Source organism: Carettochelys insculpta, chromosome 14 (assembly GCF_033958435.1).
Source record: "Carettochelys insculpta isolate YL-2023 chromosome 14, ASM3395843v1, whole genome shotgun sequence".
NCBI lineage: Eukaryota > Metazoa > Chordata > Testudines > Carettochelyidae > Carettochelys > Carettochelys insculpta.
The window spans coordinates 36,485,001-36,500,797 of record NC_134150.1 but is presented as its reverse complement, the minus strand read 5'-3'; the positions used below and the strand labels follow the sequence as shown (position 1 = coordinate 36,500,797).

The following is a 15,797-nucleotide window of genomic DNA, read 5'->3' as shown; positions in this document are numbered from 1 at the left end:
ATGACATCTAATGCTTCTCAGACTTCCACTTACAGACATCTAGACAGAGCTGTGTTTTCTCATCAGGATCTGAGGTTTGGGCAAAGATAAGTTAAATCCGTAGTTACATTACTTTTCCTCCTCACCTCCACACCAAAGATCTGAAAAATTTCTTCTTCGAATACATTACCATGGCAGTGCAGCTGCACTCAATGCTTGTATTAGGGATCACTGAACAACTGAGAAACAAATGAAAATAAATGCATTTTCTTGCCTAATGTGACAAGACATGGCATGTCAGGACTTTGAATGGCAGGGGAAAGTAATTAAACAAACATGAATTAGGAGATGGATAGTTTTGGGGGGTCTCCCACATCAAGTCTAAATCACGACCTTTAAATACTTGTCAGTAGTTTGGCACTGAGTGTACAGAGAACATGTTGTATCTTATAGATGATTACCATATCCTCCAACGTCGACATCTGTATCCTCCTGTCTCTCAACTTATACCTAAATTGCAAGTCTGTTAGGGTAAGGACATTTTTTTCAACAGTGCTAAGCACAATGGGCTACAGCTCCTGTCAGTGTAAAACGGCAATACAAGTACATTAGCCTTTCTGCTTTATTGTAAATATTGCAAACAAAAATGCTTCCATAATATCCAGTGAAGGACCAGACCACAGCCTAAGAGATTTTGGGTTGCTTTTCTTGATTTTAAGCCAAAATTTTCTCTCCTTCACTTTCCTCATAAAAATTATAGCCTTTTTCACCATGTTGGCTAAATATTTTGAAATCACCTAATATATTTTTTCATGTCAATTTTTTCATAACTATAAGAATCAACTGACACCAGAACAAGTCTCAATTTTAGCACTAAGTAAGCACAAAAATCTCAGTTATAGCCTCCTGAAATCAGAGAGCAGCTGCAAAGGAGTTAATAATCAATTCAATATGGCATAAGGTAGAATGTACCCAATTAGTTGCTCCTGAACAAGGGGGTCAGGAGTTGGCGCTGTCAGGTGATACCTTAATGGGCACCTGTGCCCCATGAAAGAAGAGAGTTAGCTCTGACGAGAGGAACTCCCAGGAGAAGAGCAACTCCTATATAATTGCCAGAACTGGAGTCTGCCCGTGACCAGAGACCTCAGAGAGAATCATTATGAGAGGCCAGTGACTGACATCAGAACTGGGGGAGAAGAACATGGAGTCGCAGAAGGAGACTGAAGCTACAGCTGAGAAAAGCAGATTTGTTAAGAGACACTGAGAACTAGTTTGCACTTCTGTTACCCCCAAAAGGGTTGGGCTTAGAAACTTATCTTGCTGGAGACTGAGTTTCCTGCAACAACATCACAGCCTGATGCAAGGCAACTTTCTCTTGCTGACTGCACATGCAAAGAGTGAATAATTATGAGGATGTAAGTGGTGTTGTGGATAAAACTGTGTCTTGTGGCAGGATCAAGCTCACTCCTGCTTCCCTCTTTCAACCCCATCGCCTGTGGGAAGAGGAGTCCAAACACTCCTACTCGGAGCTCTGCATCCCTGGCCCCTAGCGCTGTTTCTAGCAATGATGGTGTTTGTTTCCTGCTCTCTACCTCTCGCCTTCTCTGTTAACTTCCCTCCAAGCTCCTCTTCCGCTCTCCTCCCTGTCTCCCAATGCGGAGGCCTTTTAAACAATCCAGCAGCAGACTCAAGTGAGCTCTCTCTGTTCACTTTGCCAAGCCATTCTCTCCCCTTGTGAGGTAGCCCTCTGGCCTGACTCTCTCACAGTCATCATTACCAATTAATTTTGTGTTTATTTCAAGAAGTTAAAAAAACATATTTTCCCCCTGCTGAGGATCCAAGGGAAAAAGAATCTTCAGGATTTATTTTTAAAGACAGCTATTTCTCCAGTTTTCTATAAATATGGATTTCGAGAAATTTGTTTCCATAAGCTCTGGGGTTACTGCAATCTGATATATTTTCAGAATTTTTAAAGTCTGTAGGTTTGAAATCCAGCACGAAGGATTGTTGTTGTTAACCCTTTGAATTCTAAACAGTACAAAGCTTCTGTAGGAAGTAATGGTAATCATCCACAGGCATTGTGGATGATAGAAATAATGATGCATACCCAGAAATTCCTTGCATTGTAGTTTAAATAAAAATGCATCAAAACTGGCCACTTGATCTCATGAGGTAGCCATACTCTGTTAGGTACTATTGATTGGTTTGCACAAAGGAATTTTAGAAAAACTCAGATAGCTGCGCCTGAGTAGTCAATAACCATGAAACTTGTTTTATTAGTTCAATTACAATGGGGTGCTATGGAGGGACAAGAGAAGAGGAACTTAGTGAAGGTTTATTTTGGATTCTTTACCATTCACTAAAATCTGAGCTATATAGAAAACACTAGAACACAGTTGATTTTCCACTTGGATTACTATACTACACTTCTAAATAGGAATCTAATTTATCTCTGGTAAGTATACAAATATGACCAATTTTTTAAATTGTCATGTTGGTTCTTAGCCTGCTTGTTATATATTGCACTATTCAATATCACACATTTATCTTAATACCTCTCTATTAATCTCGTGGGATAGCAATCTATAACGCAAGTCAAATCTAAAATCAACGAGGGAAGCACTACTGTTGATTAATCAATACATATGACTGCTGAAATTTTGAGATGATTCCTAGAAGCTCTACAAAGTTGCAAAAAGATTCATATATATTTAGCAAAGGTTTAATACATAAAGGTGGAGTACAAAATGATTTTCCTGGTTCACACTAAACACAGCATACGCTCCTGTACTGAAGTGAAATTAGAATCATAGTTCATAATGTTCACATTTCATAATTGTATACTGTATTTGATTTCAGTCTTCATCTGGAAAGCATCTAGTGTGTCTATAACCAAATATCTTAAGACATAGGACCAGTGCTTTTTTTGTAACAAACCAACCAACCATCCAACCAACCAACCAGGAACTGGTACTCAGCTGGCTCCCTGCCTCTACCCGACCAGCCAATCCTGCAGCTGGGGCACTGGTCCATACAGAAGTCTGACTCAATTTTAATAATTTTAATCTCATACCACTGTCACTCCAGTGATTTTAACAGGCATTTCCCCTAACTTGCTCTGGTTTCAATGAAATCAAAATTAATTCTGTTATATTTCTGTTACTATAACTGAAGTGGTGATCCCTCTGCAGTGGAATGCAACAGTTGTTTAACAACTCACAGCAGCGTTGCACAACACTTGAGGACAAGAGCTGAGGACAAATATATTAAGGTGTAAGTGCAAAAGGAATTTAGCTAGACTGGGTATCTAATTTGGAATTTGGCAATAACATCTCTTCTCAGAAACCGTCTCCATCTCCCAAACCCCACCCCGCCACTGAAGTTTTACAGAAAATGCAATGAGAAGAACATGTGAGCATCGCCAGATTTACACTAGAAAATGAGCAGAAGATATTCATACAGGCTCTAGTCTACACAGTGTATTTATTTCATCTGTGTTCAAATATATATGATATTTCAATATCTCAAGTCCTACAACAAGAGCTTATTCTTCAATATACATTCTATTTATTCTTGTCTTTTACCTACCACAGGCATTGCATAAACAAACAAATCCTGCCGGCAGCCAATCTGACTGTGAACAGGTATGGTTCCCACCTGAACTGAAAAACCAATACATGATGTATTTAGTTCCAACCTTAATCCCATCCTGCAGTTCGTCTCAACTGATAACTTAGATAAGAATAACAAAACATAAAGATCATACTGAACTTTCTTTCCAAACTATGTTGTTTCTAGACTCTTCCTGCAGCATCATAAGGCTAGTCTCTACTATGCCAGGGATTGATGCTGCAGGGATCGATCTAACAGATGTCCCCTGGTCACCTCTCCTTAGACCTGATAAATCAATCTCTGAGTGCTCCCCCGTCAACATTGGTACTCCCTCAGGACAAGAGGAGGAGCTGGTGTTGATAGAAGAGCAGCCCCCACCAACCATACTGTACACAAGTTTGTGGACTTCAGCTGCTCCATTTGTGCAGCTGAAGTGATGCAGATTAGAATGACAGCGAGGGGTTAATGTGGAGTAGGCCCACAGACAATTACCCTCTGCCCAGAAGGCAGGGAGGAGTGAATGAGCCACTCCCATCACAGAGTCAGCAAATATCCTGCAATGGAACCAATGTGAAGGTATCAGAAGGTAATATCTGGCCTATAACCTACACTAGTTTACAGAAGCTGTGAATGCAGTCCAACATACCTGTAGGTGACCCTTCCATGATGTGCCCAATGTATGGTCCTTCCCTGAAGATGGGTCTGTTATCATTCTGATCAATAACAATGATATCTAGAAGGACAGGACCCTCAATACTTTTGCCGCTGACATCAGTGATTTCAACTTGCAGCTGAATGAACAAAGAGATAAGAATAAATGAGTTAGTTCATTATCATGACATAAGGGAAGAAAATACAAGCTTACTTCAGCATTTTTACTGTAACAAGCCACTGGCAACTTAGTATTTCAGTCACACGGGACTAAGCTAAGAACAAAAATGGTTTTCAATGCAAGCAAGCAAGATTCATGTGGCGATCTCCATTGGGTACTCTGCAATTGATTTGTGAAATTTGCTAAAGAATGCAGTGAAGGGGAGAAAAAAATAAACAATTTCATACTAATGAAGTGAATATTTGCTTAGAATCAGTCCCTTTATTTCCTTCAAGGGAAACAAACAATAGCATGTATAAAGTGCCAAGATCACTGCTAATTGAGTATTAGAAAATATAAATAGGATTTTATAAGAAAAGGTAAAAGTTACCCTTTTGTAGAGTAAATAAATAACCTCCTTGATGAGAGTGTGGAGGAAATAAGCACAAAATTTAATTCAATCTCTTTTTATTTTGTCCTGAAAAGAAAGGTCTGAAGGAAATAGCTGTAACGATCATTATTGTTACACCAAGTCACCCTAACAATGCTTTCTTCAACAAATTTTTATGCCTCATTCTTTGTTTCACTGTTTATTTTTATGTATAGGAAATCATTTGCGAAATCAGCAGTCTCTCTTTACTGACATGTCAAAATCAATGTCATGACGCAGCAAATATCTGACGCACGCGATGCAAGAGACATTTCTTTCCATTTATATGGCAGGTGGCTTTTGTTCCAATGTATCAAACTGCTATCTCAGCCACTGCCAGAGTGTGTGTGTGGGAGAGAGAGAGAGTAATAACAGGGATTCATTGGTATCAATACCTCTATTGCATCCAAGATGTAAGAGCACTGAAGACTTTTGGCACAAAAAGCAGGGGAAGCAACAAGGAACCATTCAGATCTGGTCAAGCTTTTGGCTAAGAGAGTCAGAAACAGTGCAGCACTGACTGATTAGAAATCACAGAGATTCTGAAAGAAATGCTAGGGATTCCTTGCATGATTTGCTGCAACAACTTACCTAGTCTCAAAAGCTACATAACAAGTATTCGGGGAGAGTAGAGGGAAACTATTAAATTGTCTACTGTGCCCATAGCCAATGGTTATTCAGAAAAATGAGCATGGTTTTCTTTTTCGGCAAAATGGAATAATACAAATATAATAGAAAACTATGCATCTGATGTTCTTTACCTTGAAGGACATTGCGTGCTTATGAATCGCGTTGGCTTAGCCACTGAGAGCTGATACAGTGCACACCCCATACTCTGTGGTAATGAATTGTGCCATTTGAAAGGTTCTAATCTTAAGTAATAAACATTCTTCACAAAACCTTTGCAACCTCCATCACTCAACAAGCCTTCCATTCAGGTCCATTTTCAGGTTTTCCTTTCATATCAGCCCTGTTTAATATACTCAATAGTCTATCAGCTCTTACTAGTCCAGCAGTTCGCAGAAAATTACCTGCCTGTTTTCATGCTTCGGGATGTAATTTGGACTTTCACAGTACCTCTACACTCATCAGAAGAGCCGCATGCAGGAGGGCAGTCTTCTGGGGTGTGACATGGCACACCTAATGGGGCCATTCTATATAAAATGTTCATGGTGCTTCCGTCAGCCGCACTACTCCTGTCAGTCATGAGGAGTAAGGGAGGTTGATGGGAGAGTTTTTCCCATCAACCTTGTGCTGTGGAAACGGTAGCAAAAATCAGTTTTAGATAAGTAATTCTCATAGCTGGATTAGCCTAGGTGGAGTCAATGTATCTAAAATTGGTTTTTGCTGCCATCTCCACAGCACAAGGTCAATGGGAGAAACAATTTTAGATTCTAAATATAATTTAAAAAAAGAAAACAATGTTAGCTATGTTGACTGTACCTATGCAATTCTTAAAGCTGGATGTGCCTATCGAAAATTGATTTTTATTTCCCAGTGTGGATCTTGCCTCAGATGAGAAGATACACTCAAAGAGACTGCATCTTGGTGACATTTTTTGGTTACAGAATTGTGCTCTCTTTTGGTAACAGACAGCTTGCAGTGAAATTAAAAGAAAGAGATTGGGAACCTCTCTAGTATTGCATACTAAACTCTGAAGGATGGTAACTTTAATTCATAGCTATTAAATTCATGAGTTGTCTCTGTTCCATTGTCACTTCCTAATGCAATTTACATTTGATGCTAAATTCAGCCATTGGTTATCGCTCTTTAACAAAGGATGCAAAAGCCTCCACAGGAAATATATATTTGTAGACCACATCTGGCACATTGATCAGAATTGTTCTGATACAGAATAATCTTCATTAATGTTTATCCTGTGGGATCTAGGCCTCAAATTAAAGTTGTCCTCCCCAGACAGAATGCCATTGGCTGCAAGAGAATGGTACACTCCACATTATAGCTGAATCTCATTCCACTCTTTGGAAGACATCTTCCAACAAAGCTTCTGTCAACAGACTGCAGCCAAATTACCAAGCAGATTGCTAGAGTGATCCACTTTGTTAACAGAGGGTGGCTGGACTGCTTGGGCTTCTATCACAACAGAACAGCCAACTGAAAGTACAGCGGACAGGGCTTCTTGGTGTCCCAGAAGCCTGTCATCAGCACAGTTCCCCCGGAACATCCAGACCAGCTTTGAGTTGACAGAGATATTCTGCCTCATGGGGGACAGGCAGAATGCTGTTGAAAAAATTGTCATGTTCTGTCAATTTACCGTCAACAGAATGCCTTGGGAATCTGGACATTCCCTAGGTTTTGTCAACAAACCCCTCTACTGTAGGCATAGCCCTAGGAGAAGAGCTATAAAGTGAACTGAAATACTCAGTTAACATCTGGTCTCTCTAGACAGTCTATCTTAACTGTCTTTGTCTTTTAGACTATAAACTCTCCTATTCAAGCATTTTTTATTGTGTGTGTTCTGTAATGCCTGAATGTATTGTCAGTGTTACCCCAGAAGCTGATATTCAGGTGTGTAACCCAGAACTTGACAGTACGGCAGTTGGTCAGCCATTTTATATGTTCAGCCACTGTCAGCTGAAAACCAAACATCACATAACTAAGAATAATCTTAGGCCTTTATGAGACAAAATCAGACAGCTGCATGCCTGACGTTTGTTACTTAGACCATGTTTATTTTCCCTGACTTCATGCCCCTGGTAGGGATGCCCAAAATCCACCCAGCATGGTCAGTAGTCAACCCCTGTACTCCTCATCAATCTTCATCAGCGTGAATGGCCAGGTAAGTCAATTTCAATAAGGTGATTGTAGCTACACAATTGCCATAGGTGGAATTGCGTAACTAAAATCAACTTATTTTCCTAGTGTAGACCAAACCTTTAGGCTAGGGAAGAAAATTGTGAAAAAGTGTAGGTGGATAGCAATTTTGGTTTTTAGGTGCTTCTGATATTGTTTTTAGTTAGAAATACAAGAAATGTTCTGAGACAAAGTTTGTTGAAATTATGAGAATTCGTGACCCAGCAGATACTATTACGCTGAGCTGCTAGGAGAGACAATAGTTTACGGGTTTATTAGAGTTAACTATGCAAAATTAGGTAAAAGTAAACACCACGGAACAGTCTGAGGCAGCTTGTCTTAGGTCAAGGAGCTGCATTTGAACTCCGCATGAGCTGGATGAAAAGAGAGCCTTGGAAGCTTGGCTGGTGATCACTTGAAACCATCTCAGACTGTGGGTAAATGTATCTGGTATGTCCTCAATCTAGTGTGTGAGCAAGTGTGATTAACAACCAATAAATAAAAGCTTTAGATAAGAGCATACTTGCTTATGTCAATCATTTAGCTGACAGAAGTGCTGCGTTCCCATTGATTCGTTCCTGACACCACCAGGAGAAAAAAAGTTAGGCTACCACTGTTTTGGGTGCTGAAGACTCCCAGTAACATCAGCACCATACAAATGTACAAATGTTAATGAATAAAAATAAATCGTTATTATTTTTTGGCATGTGCAAATAAGATTTGGAAGGACATAACATATGCATAGTTACACAAACACACACACAATTGCATATGCTGGTGCACAGACACAGATCTGATAGTGACATAAGCATTCTAGTCATTGTAATTTCTAGTTCCTCCTTCAGAAATAGCACAGGGATCTACACCAAGTTTTGCATTTCTTGAAATTTCTCACCCACAATGCAGCCAGATAAGGAACCATACTAAGGCAGTGAAGTATGAGAAGTGATAATGGGGAGGTAGCCACACATTCTACTGGGTGGGAGAAGATGATCATCCAGATTACAGACGCCTTCAACTTTTACATACATGCACTGAGCCCTGACACTAAGGCCTCTCTCCATCAACACACCTAAGGTGAGACATAAGAAACAGCAATGAGGACCTCAGAGACAGAACTACCATTTTCACCCACTTTATTGCTCCCTGCTTAACTCTCTGAGATAAACCAGTAGGAACAAGGACATGAGTACCAAAGTTACCATAACCCTTTCCTTTCCCTCCCAAAAAGTCAGCAATAGCCAAGGCACTGAGTGTGCTTGGAGTGGTTTATTTATTCTGGTAATTTATTCTTACTCACAGTTCATGATATTTTAAGTTTTTTATAGGTTCGCAATAGAACCTCCTGGGATAGGATTAGGTCAGAATTCTAATTCATCAGTTAAGATGGATGGTGTGCTATCTTATCTCGGTGCATTCTGCTATGCTTGTATGCACATTTCACTTTTATATTGCACGATGATGGATATGAGTGTAAGAAGCATAATATTTATGCTCTGAATGGCCTATTGGCTTCCACAAAATACTACACTGACTCTGTGTCCTGCTACAGTCCATTTTACTGCCTTCTGTTATGCAAGTAATGATTTTGATGCCTTTTTGTACAGACCTTTCTCGTAAACCCTACCCACTCTCCGATGATTTAAAATACATACTGTTTAGGGGTATATGAGTCAGCAAATGTACACATCTCCTGGTGGCTGATCCTCAGTGGACTCAGTTGCTTGGCTCACTTACGCAGAATGACTTATGCAGAATAGAGGACACTCGATCTTCAATTTCCAAGACTTGTTTAACATTAGTGTCTGAAGTCAATTTAACATCATAAAGTTTTTTACCTTTTCTATTGATGGACCCACATTGTGTTACTGGTGCCCTGAATTAAATCTCAGTCTTACACCTGCACTGCTGTGTTACAAACCATGGCTACGTCTACACGTGCACCCAACTTCGAAATAGCTTATTTCGATGTTGCGACATCGAAATAGTCTATTTCGATGAATAACGTCTACACGTCCTCCAGGGCTGGCAACGTCGATGTTCAACTTCGACGTTGCTCAGCCCAACATCGAAATAGGCACAGCGAGGGAACGTCTACACGCCAAAGTAGCACACATCGAAATAAGGGAGCCAGGCACAGCTGCAGACAGGGTCACGGGGCGGACTCAACAGCAAGTCGCTCCCTTAAAGGGCCCCTCCCAGACACACTTTCATTAAACAGTGCAAGATACACAGAGCCAACAACTAGTTGCAGACCCTGTATATGCAGCACGGACCCCCAGCTGCAGCAGCAGCAGCCAGAAGCCCTGGGCTAAGGCCTGCTGCCCACGGTGACCACAGAGCCCCGCAAGGGCTGGAGAGAGAGTATCTCTCAACCCCCCAGCTGATGGCCGCCATGGAGGACCCCGCTATTTCGATGTTGCGGGACGCGGATCGTCTACACGTCCCTACTTCGATGTTGAACGTCGAAGTAGGGCGCTATTCCCATCCCCTCATGGGGTTAGCGACTTCGACGTCTCGCCGCCTAACGTCGAAGTTAACTTCGAAATAGCGCCCGACGCGTGTAGACGCGACGGGCGCTATTTTGAAGTTGGTGCCGCTACTTCGAAGTAGCGTGCACGTGTAGACGCAGCTCATGTGTCATTGCCCAGAGCTAAGCTGAAAATTAATAGTCGATCATGTCTCTGGTTGCTTGGGAGCTTGAATCCTCTCTCCAGACTAATTCTGACTCAAAGTCCTGTTGTTTCTCCTCTCCTTCTTACCCCTTTTCATATTGGCAATACTGGTAACTAATTTTACTGGATTGAAAATGTTTTGTAAGCAATTGCTGGTGATAAGGCTGTGACAAGATATAATTGCCCATGCCCACTGTATTTCTGGAAAGGCAGCAGTAGGAGGAATCTGGTGAAAATCAGTTTCTAGGTTTGTACTTCCTTTAACATGACCCAGTGATTGGGAGTTGAAAATAGACACATTCATATTGGAAATGAAATGTCAATTTTTGACCATAAGGTTAAGTAATCATTGGGACAGTTTATCAAGTGTTTTGATGGACTCTCCATAACTGACAACTTTTAATCAACATTTTTCTTTTTTTAATTCATAGCACACATGCTCTTGGAATTATTTTTGAGAAGATGAGTGCCCTGTGTTACATGAGAGGTGAGATTAGATAATCACAATAGTCCCAGGAGGTTAGACTCTATGAACTTTCAAAAGCAAGGTTCCAAGCAGCTCTTACTATCAGATCTCACAGTGTCAAACATAAATAAATCAGTGGGACAGGCAAGCATTAAAGTAGGTTGATAAAGAACCATGCCTTGGCTGGGTTTTATGCAAGAGACCACCACATCAGCACAGAACATGGTAAGTTGCCAAGCACAAGATTTTTCAGATGTTCCGTTCTTCATCAATTGTCAAAAAGAAAGGGGGAAGGCAGCAGAGGGTTGTTATTTTTGTTCATAAACCGCATCCATTTCTAGGTGAAAGCAACTGATTGAGAAGTCTCATTTTAATATAAGGATTCAAGACAAGATGTGAAGTCTTGGTGGTAAATGCATAATCCACATATCAAGCACAACAGTTCTTACTTGACTGCTGCTTGATCTCATATGCAGTTTATGATGGATTTCTTTATTCTCTTTGTACCATACATCCCTTGATTGCCAACTAACCTTCTTCTTTTGTTCCCTCATCACCCGAGGTTGCTTTCTAAAATGATAGCCTGTTGCACATTAATTATAACCCGTTATTACCATCACTCTGTACATATGGTGCTAGAGTTCCAGAGAATTGACCCTCTAGCAGGTGCTTAAACTATGCCTGGGCTGACAATGAAAATCACACACTGACTGTCAAGGAAATAAAGAAGCCTTCTATTACACTCTTCATTCAAACCTCCCCATGATAGGACAAGCCTCTCTTCATTCTGGAGGCATCTAGTTAATTTCACAGAAAGTTTGCTGAACCCATCAAAATTGCGCATTGCCTTACTCCATTTTATGCTTAGGACTTTGTTGTTCAGTTCTTCCAAAGCTACAAGTCTAATCATGCTTGTAATAGAGACAGTGCAGGCCATGAAGCTTCTCTGCCATGTTTTTCATCTCAGCCTCTCAGTCCACTGCAGCCCTGCTCCAAGAATTTACAATTTGGCTGCTTAAATTGGAAAATCAACAATTGAGACAGTTTGTACAGTCCTGCTTGACTTTGATCTTGAAAAACTCAGATAAATTTTAACATGTTAGTACCTGGCTAATGTCCTCCTACTATCCCCTTTTAAATGAAAGATTAAGATCAATTTACTACAGTGATCATTTTGATAGCTTGCCTCAGGTAGTTAAATTCCATTAGAATAAAAGCCTCCCTTCACTTGCTATGCACATGCCAGCAGCTACGTATTAATACAGCCCCCAAAATGTCAACAATTGAGCAGATTTATGTGACAGTGGCATAAACCACAGATCTGACTTCAATGTGCTATTCTGTTCTATGCTCTGTGGGTCAATAGATCATTGTATAGGTTCTTATATTGTGATGGTCAGCATAGTATCTAAGAAGCTTCTTCCAATACTGCATTAAGCAATATGGCTAACAGATAAGAGACAGAGAGGGTTCATCCTGACCACCATTATCGTTAGGTCTCCAATAGTTGTCACTGACTATACTTGGCCTCTCCCATAGCCTTAAGTGGTAGATTCTCTGCTGTCATGTTGTTTCCCTTTCATTTTTCTGAGTTCAAGCATCAATATCTCCTGTTGGTGCTGCCATTAAATTTAGGGCCTTACTGTAATATGATGGGGTCGAGTTTGTTGCATATTTACACATTGTGCACAGACTTCCCCCAGTGGACTCAAAAGCTGCGTCTACACGTGCACGCTACTTCGAAGTAGCGGCACCAACTTCGAAATAGCGCCCGTCGCGTCTACACGCGTCGGGCGCTATTTCGAAGTTAACTTCGACGTTAGGCGGCGAGACATCGAAGTCGCTAACCTCATGAGGAGATAGGAATAGCGCCCTACTTCGACATTCAACGTCGAAGTAGGGACCGTGTAGACGATCCGCGTCCCGCAACGTCGAAATTGCCGGGTCCTCCATGGCGGCCATCAGCTGGGGGGTTGAGAGATGCTCTCTCTCCAGCCCCTGCGGGGCTCTATGGTCACTGTGGGCAGCAGCCCTTAGCCCAGGGCTTCTGGCTGCTTCTGCGGCAGCTGGGGATCTATGCTGCAGGCACAGGGTCTGCAACCAGTTGTCAGCTCTGTGTATCTTGTGTTGTTTAGTGCAACTGTGTCTGGGAGGGGCCCTTTAAGGGAGCGGCTGGCTGTTGAGTCCGCCCTGTGACCCTGTCTGCAGCTGTGCCTGGCATCCCTATTTCGATGTGTGCTACTTTGACGTGTAGACGTTCCCTTGCTGCACCTATTTCGATGTTGGGCTGAGCAACGTCGAAGTTGAACATCGAAGTTGCTGGCCCTGGAGGACGTGTAGACGTTATTCATCGAAATAGACTATTTCGATGTCGCAACATCGAAATAAGCTATTTCGATGTTGGCTGCACGTGTAGACGTAGTCAAAGGGTGTTATTCAGGGGTTATTGTCTCCCAGCCCTGCATTCTCTCTTTTAGACAATGCTGCCCATTTTTCCCATGAATGAAAGGCAGACATTTTTCAGTTGGAGCGCAAAATCTGTCAACACCAGCTGCAGATGGACTACTAGATGGTGCAGAATAACAGCCTAAAGCCATTGAAATTTCATAGGGAATTATGTTGGCAGAATTTGACCTAGAAGATTCAGTTAAGAATCTTAGTCCTGTAACAAGCACCAAGGTATTTGTATGGTTTTAAGAGGCTACATCAGCACTTCCAACAGCAGAGTGTACTCAAATATCTTAATGCAGCATTGTTTCCGAAACTAATTTAGTACTGAAGAATGACCCCCTACTGAATCAGCAACACGGATACTTGCAAAACCTTCCATTTCCTTGGATGATACATACCTAACACTGTATGTATTGAAAGTCTACATTAAGGATGTTTCTAAGTTTTATTTAAAATGACTTCCGAAGTGCAGGTTCAGAGTGGAGAAAGTTTGTCAGGCTAATCTTCAGAATGTTGGTATACTGTGCTCCCCTACTAGGAAAAACCACTTAGCTACTACTGGGTTAGAGAAAAAGTGATAAAGAGCCACTCTAAACACTTTAAGGCTCTACTTAAAAGGAGTCTGCATTATCTAGAGGAACAATTCTGGGAAAATAATAGCAGGACGTAAAGAGAGAAGTTGCTATACATAACCTTTAATAAATATTTACTCCAGCTTTTCTATTCTACAAAAATAAAGAAAATATTCGTTTGTTATATAGTATCAAGAAAAAGATGCAAAAAAACCCATGTTAGTAAGCAGCATATTTTGATAGCATGGGCCACATTTTTCCCTCAAGTACAACTTTGCCACCCCTTGATGGTTCTATGGTAGCTCAGCTATTATAAGAGGGATGGTATAATTATCCTCAATAGGAGACATTGGCCCACATTTCAAAGCTCATGTTTAGCATACATCTACCTTGCAGCTGGAGGACTAAATTCTAGCTTGGACAGACATATACACAATAGTTCTGAAGAAGCTAACTTAAGCAGCATGGTCAGCAGTATGGACTAGCTGCTCGAACTCTCATCTTTTGTTTTAGATGGCATTGTATTAGCCTGGCTAGCCCATGCTGTCCCCCATGCCACCACGGTTATACTACTATTTTTAGGATGCTTAGCTCATTCAAAGCTGGTATGTGCACATTGATACAAGCTGGGAATGTATTTCCTGCAGCAGTGTGGACATACCTTTAGAATGTGGCATACATAGCTGCAGCAGGGTACCAAATGCCTGTTGATGTGCCAGACCACCCTTGTAAGTATCATGATGTGGACTGTGATCATCTTGCTAAGGAACCTCCTTTCAATAATTAAGTCCCATTCATAAATAAGTTGCAAGGCTGCTTGCCTGTTTCCTCAGCCTAGAAAGACCTGACAGATCCAAGTCTCTTTCTAAGCATATTTTTATTATTCAAACATAAACTTTTGGCAAAACACATACAAACAAAAAAGTGGTTCCTCTGCCCACCATGGACCACATCTCCCAGAGACTACCCACCTTGCTTCTCTCCCACAAGAACACACCCTCTCCACCAATCCACTTCCATTTCAAGGCCTCCTGCAGAAGCCTATTTCTCACCTGCAGATCATTATTCAACTAAGCCACTTACTGGCTTTTATAATCCCCCCTTGGTCCCTTCCTACCTGCATTTGCTAATTGACCAAGACTGGCAATTTCTGGAACTCTGACCCTTAAAGGGGAAGTCCACCGTGTTACATCCATATACATAAACATTTACATGTTTTGGTTTCACTTCATGCTACAGTCACGTAACTGGTATATTTCAATTTCACAATCTGACACTCCTGGAGAAAGTGTTTGCAAGGTTCTGAGTGCCTCAGCTAATAGAAATGAAGGCTCAGAGCATCTCTCAGGTGACACACTGTATCTGGCAGATATAGGCAACTTATGAGTTAGTGTTTATTATGGAATGTATAAGTTGTAAAAGCACAATATCGCTGTTAATTTTAGATCTTATTGCATTTCTCTTCCCTGTACTCTTTCATACAAATAAAAATTCGAGATAAAGGAGCACCTTTGCTTATATTTTTAGAAAGGTTTCTATCTTTATCGTGCACGTTTTATCTCTAATATATTTTGCTGGAAATATGTTATTGCAAGGAAATGTTAAGCACTAGAGAGTTATCTGAATGAAGATTTTTCTGACTGTCTCCCCAAAATTACAGATGATTTTTTCATAACCGATAATTACTATAAATCTCAATCTGTTTTTTTTTTTTTTGACAGTCCTGACAATTATCTGGGACTCGAAAATTTTCTTTCTTGATGTCTTCATATTATGAACATTAGAGAGGTCTTCTTTGAAGAAACACCTAACAGTTCTGATTAGTCATCCTATCAGTGAGGACAGAATACTTTATTTTCATTGTTACTAAAATTCTGCCCTAAATAAATAACTCACAAAATATAATTTTTTCATCTTTTTTCTCTTTTTGGTTTTTTTTTCAGTAATGCCAGTGTTTTACTGGCATAAATGGCTGATGGATTACCTT

General features: G+C 40.8%; 1 protein-coding gene across 2 annotated transcripts in view; it reads right to left on the bottom strand.

The window, feature by feature from the left end:
• CDH13 (cadherin 13) overlaps nucleotides 1–15,797 on the bottom strand; it is an 876,776-nt gene that overhangs the window by 358,302 nt on the left and 502,677 nt on the right. For both annotated transcript variants that reach the window (XM_075008353.1, XM_075008351.1), the window contains exon 6: nucleotides 4,238–4,382. In XM_075008353.1, coding sequence (XP_074864454.1) covers nucleotides 4,238–4,382 — 145 coding nt within the window. The remainder of the gene's footprint in view (nucleotides 1–4,237; nucleotides 4,383–15,797) is intronic.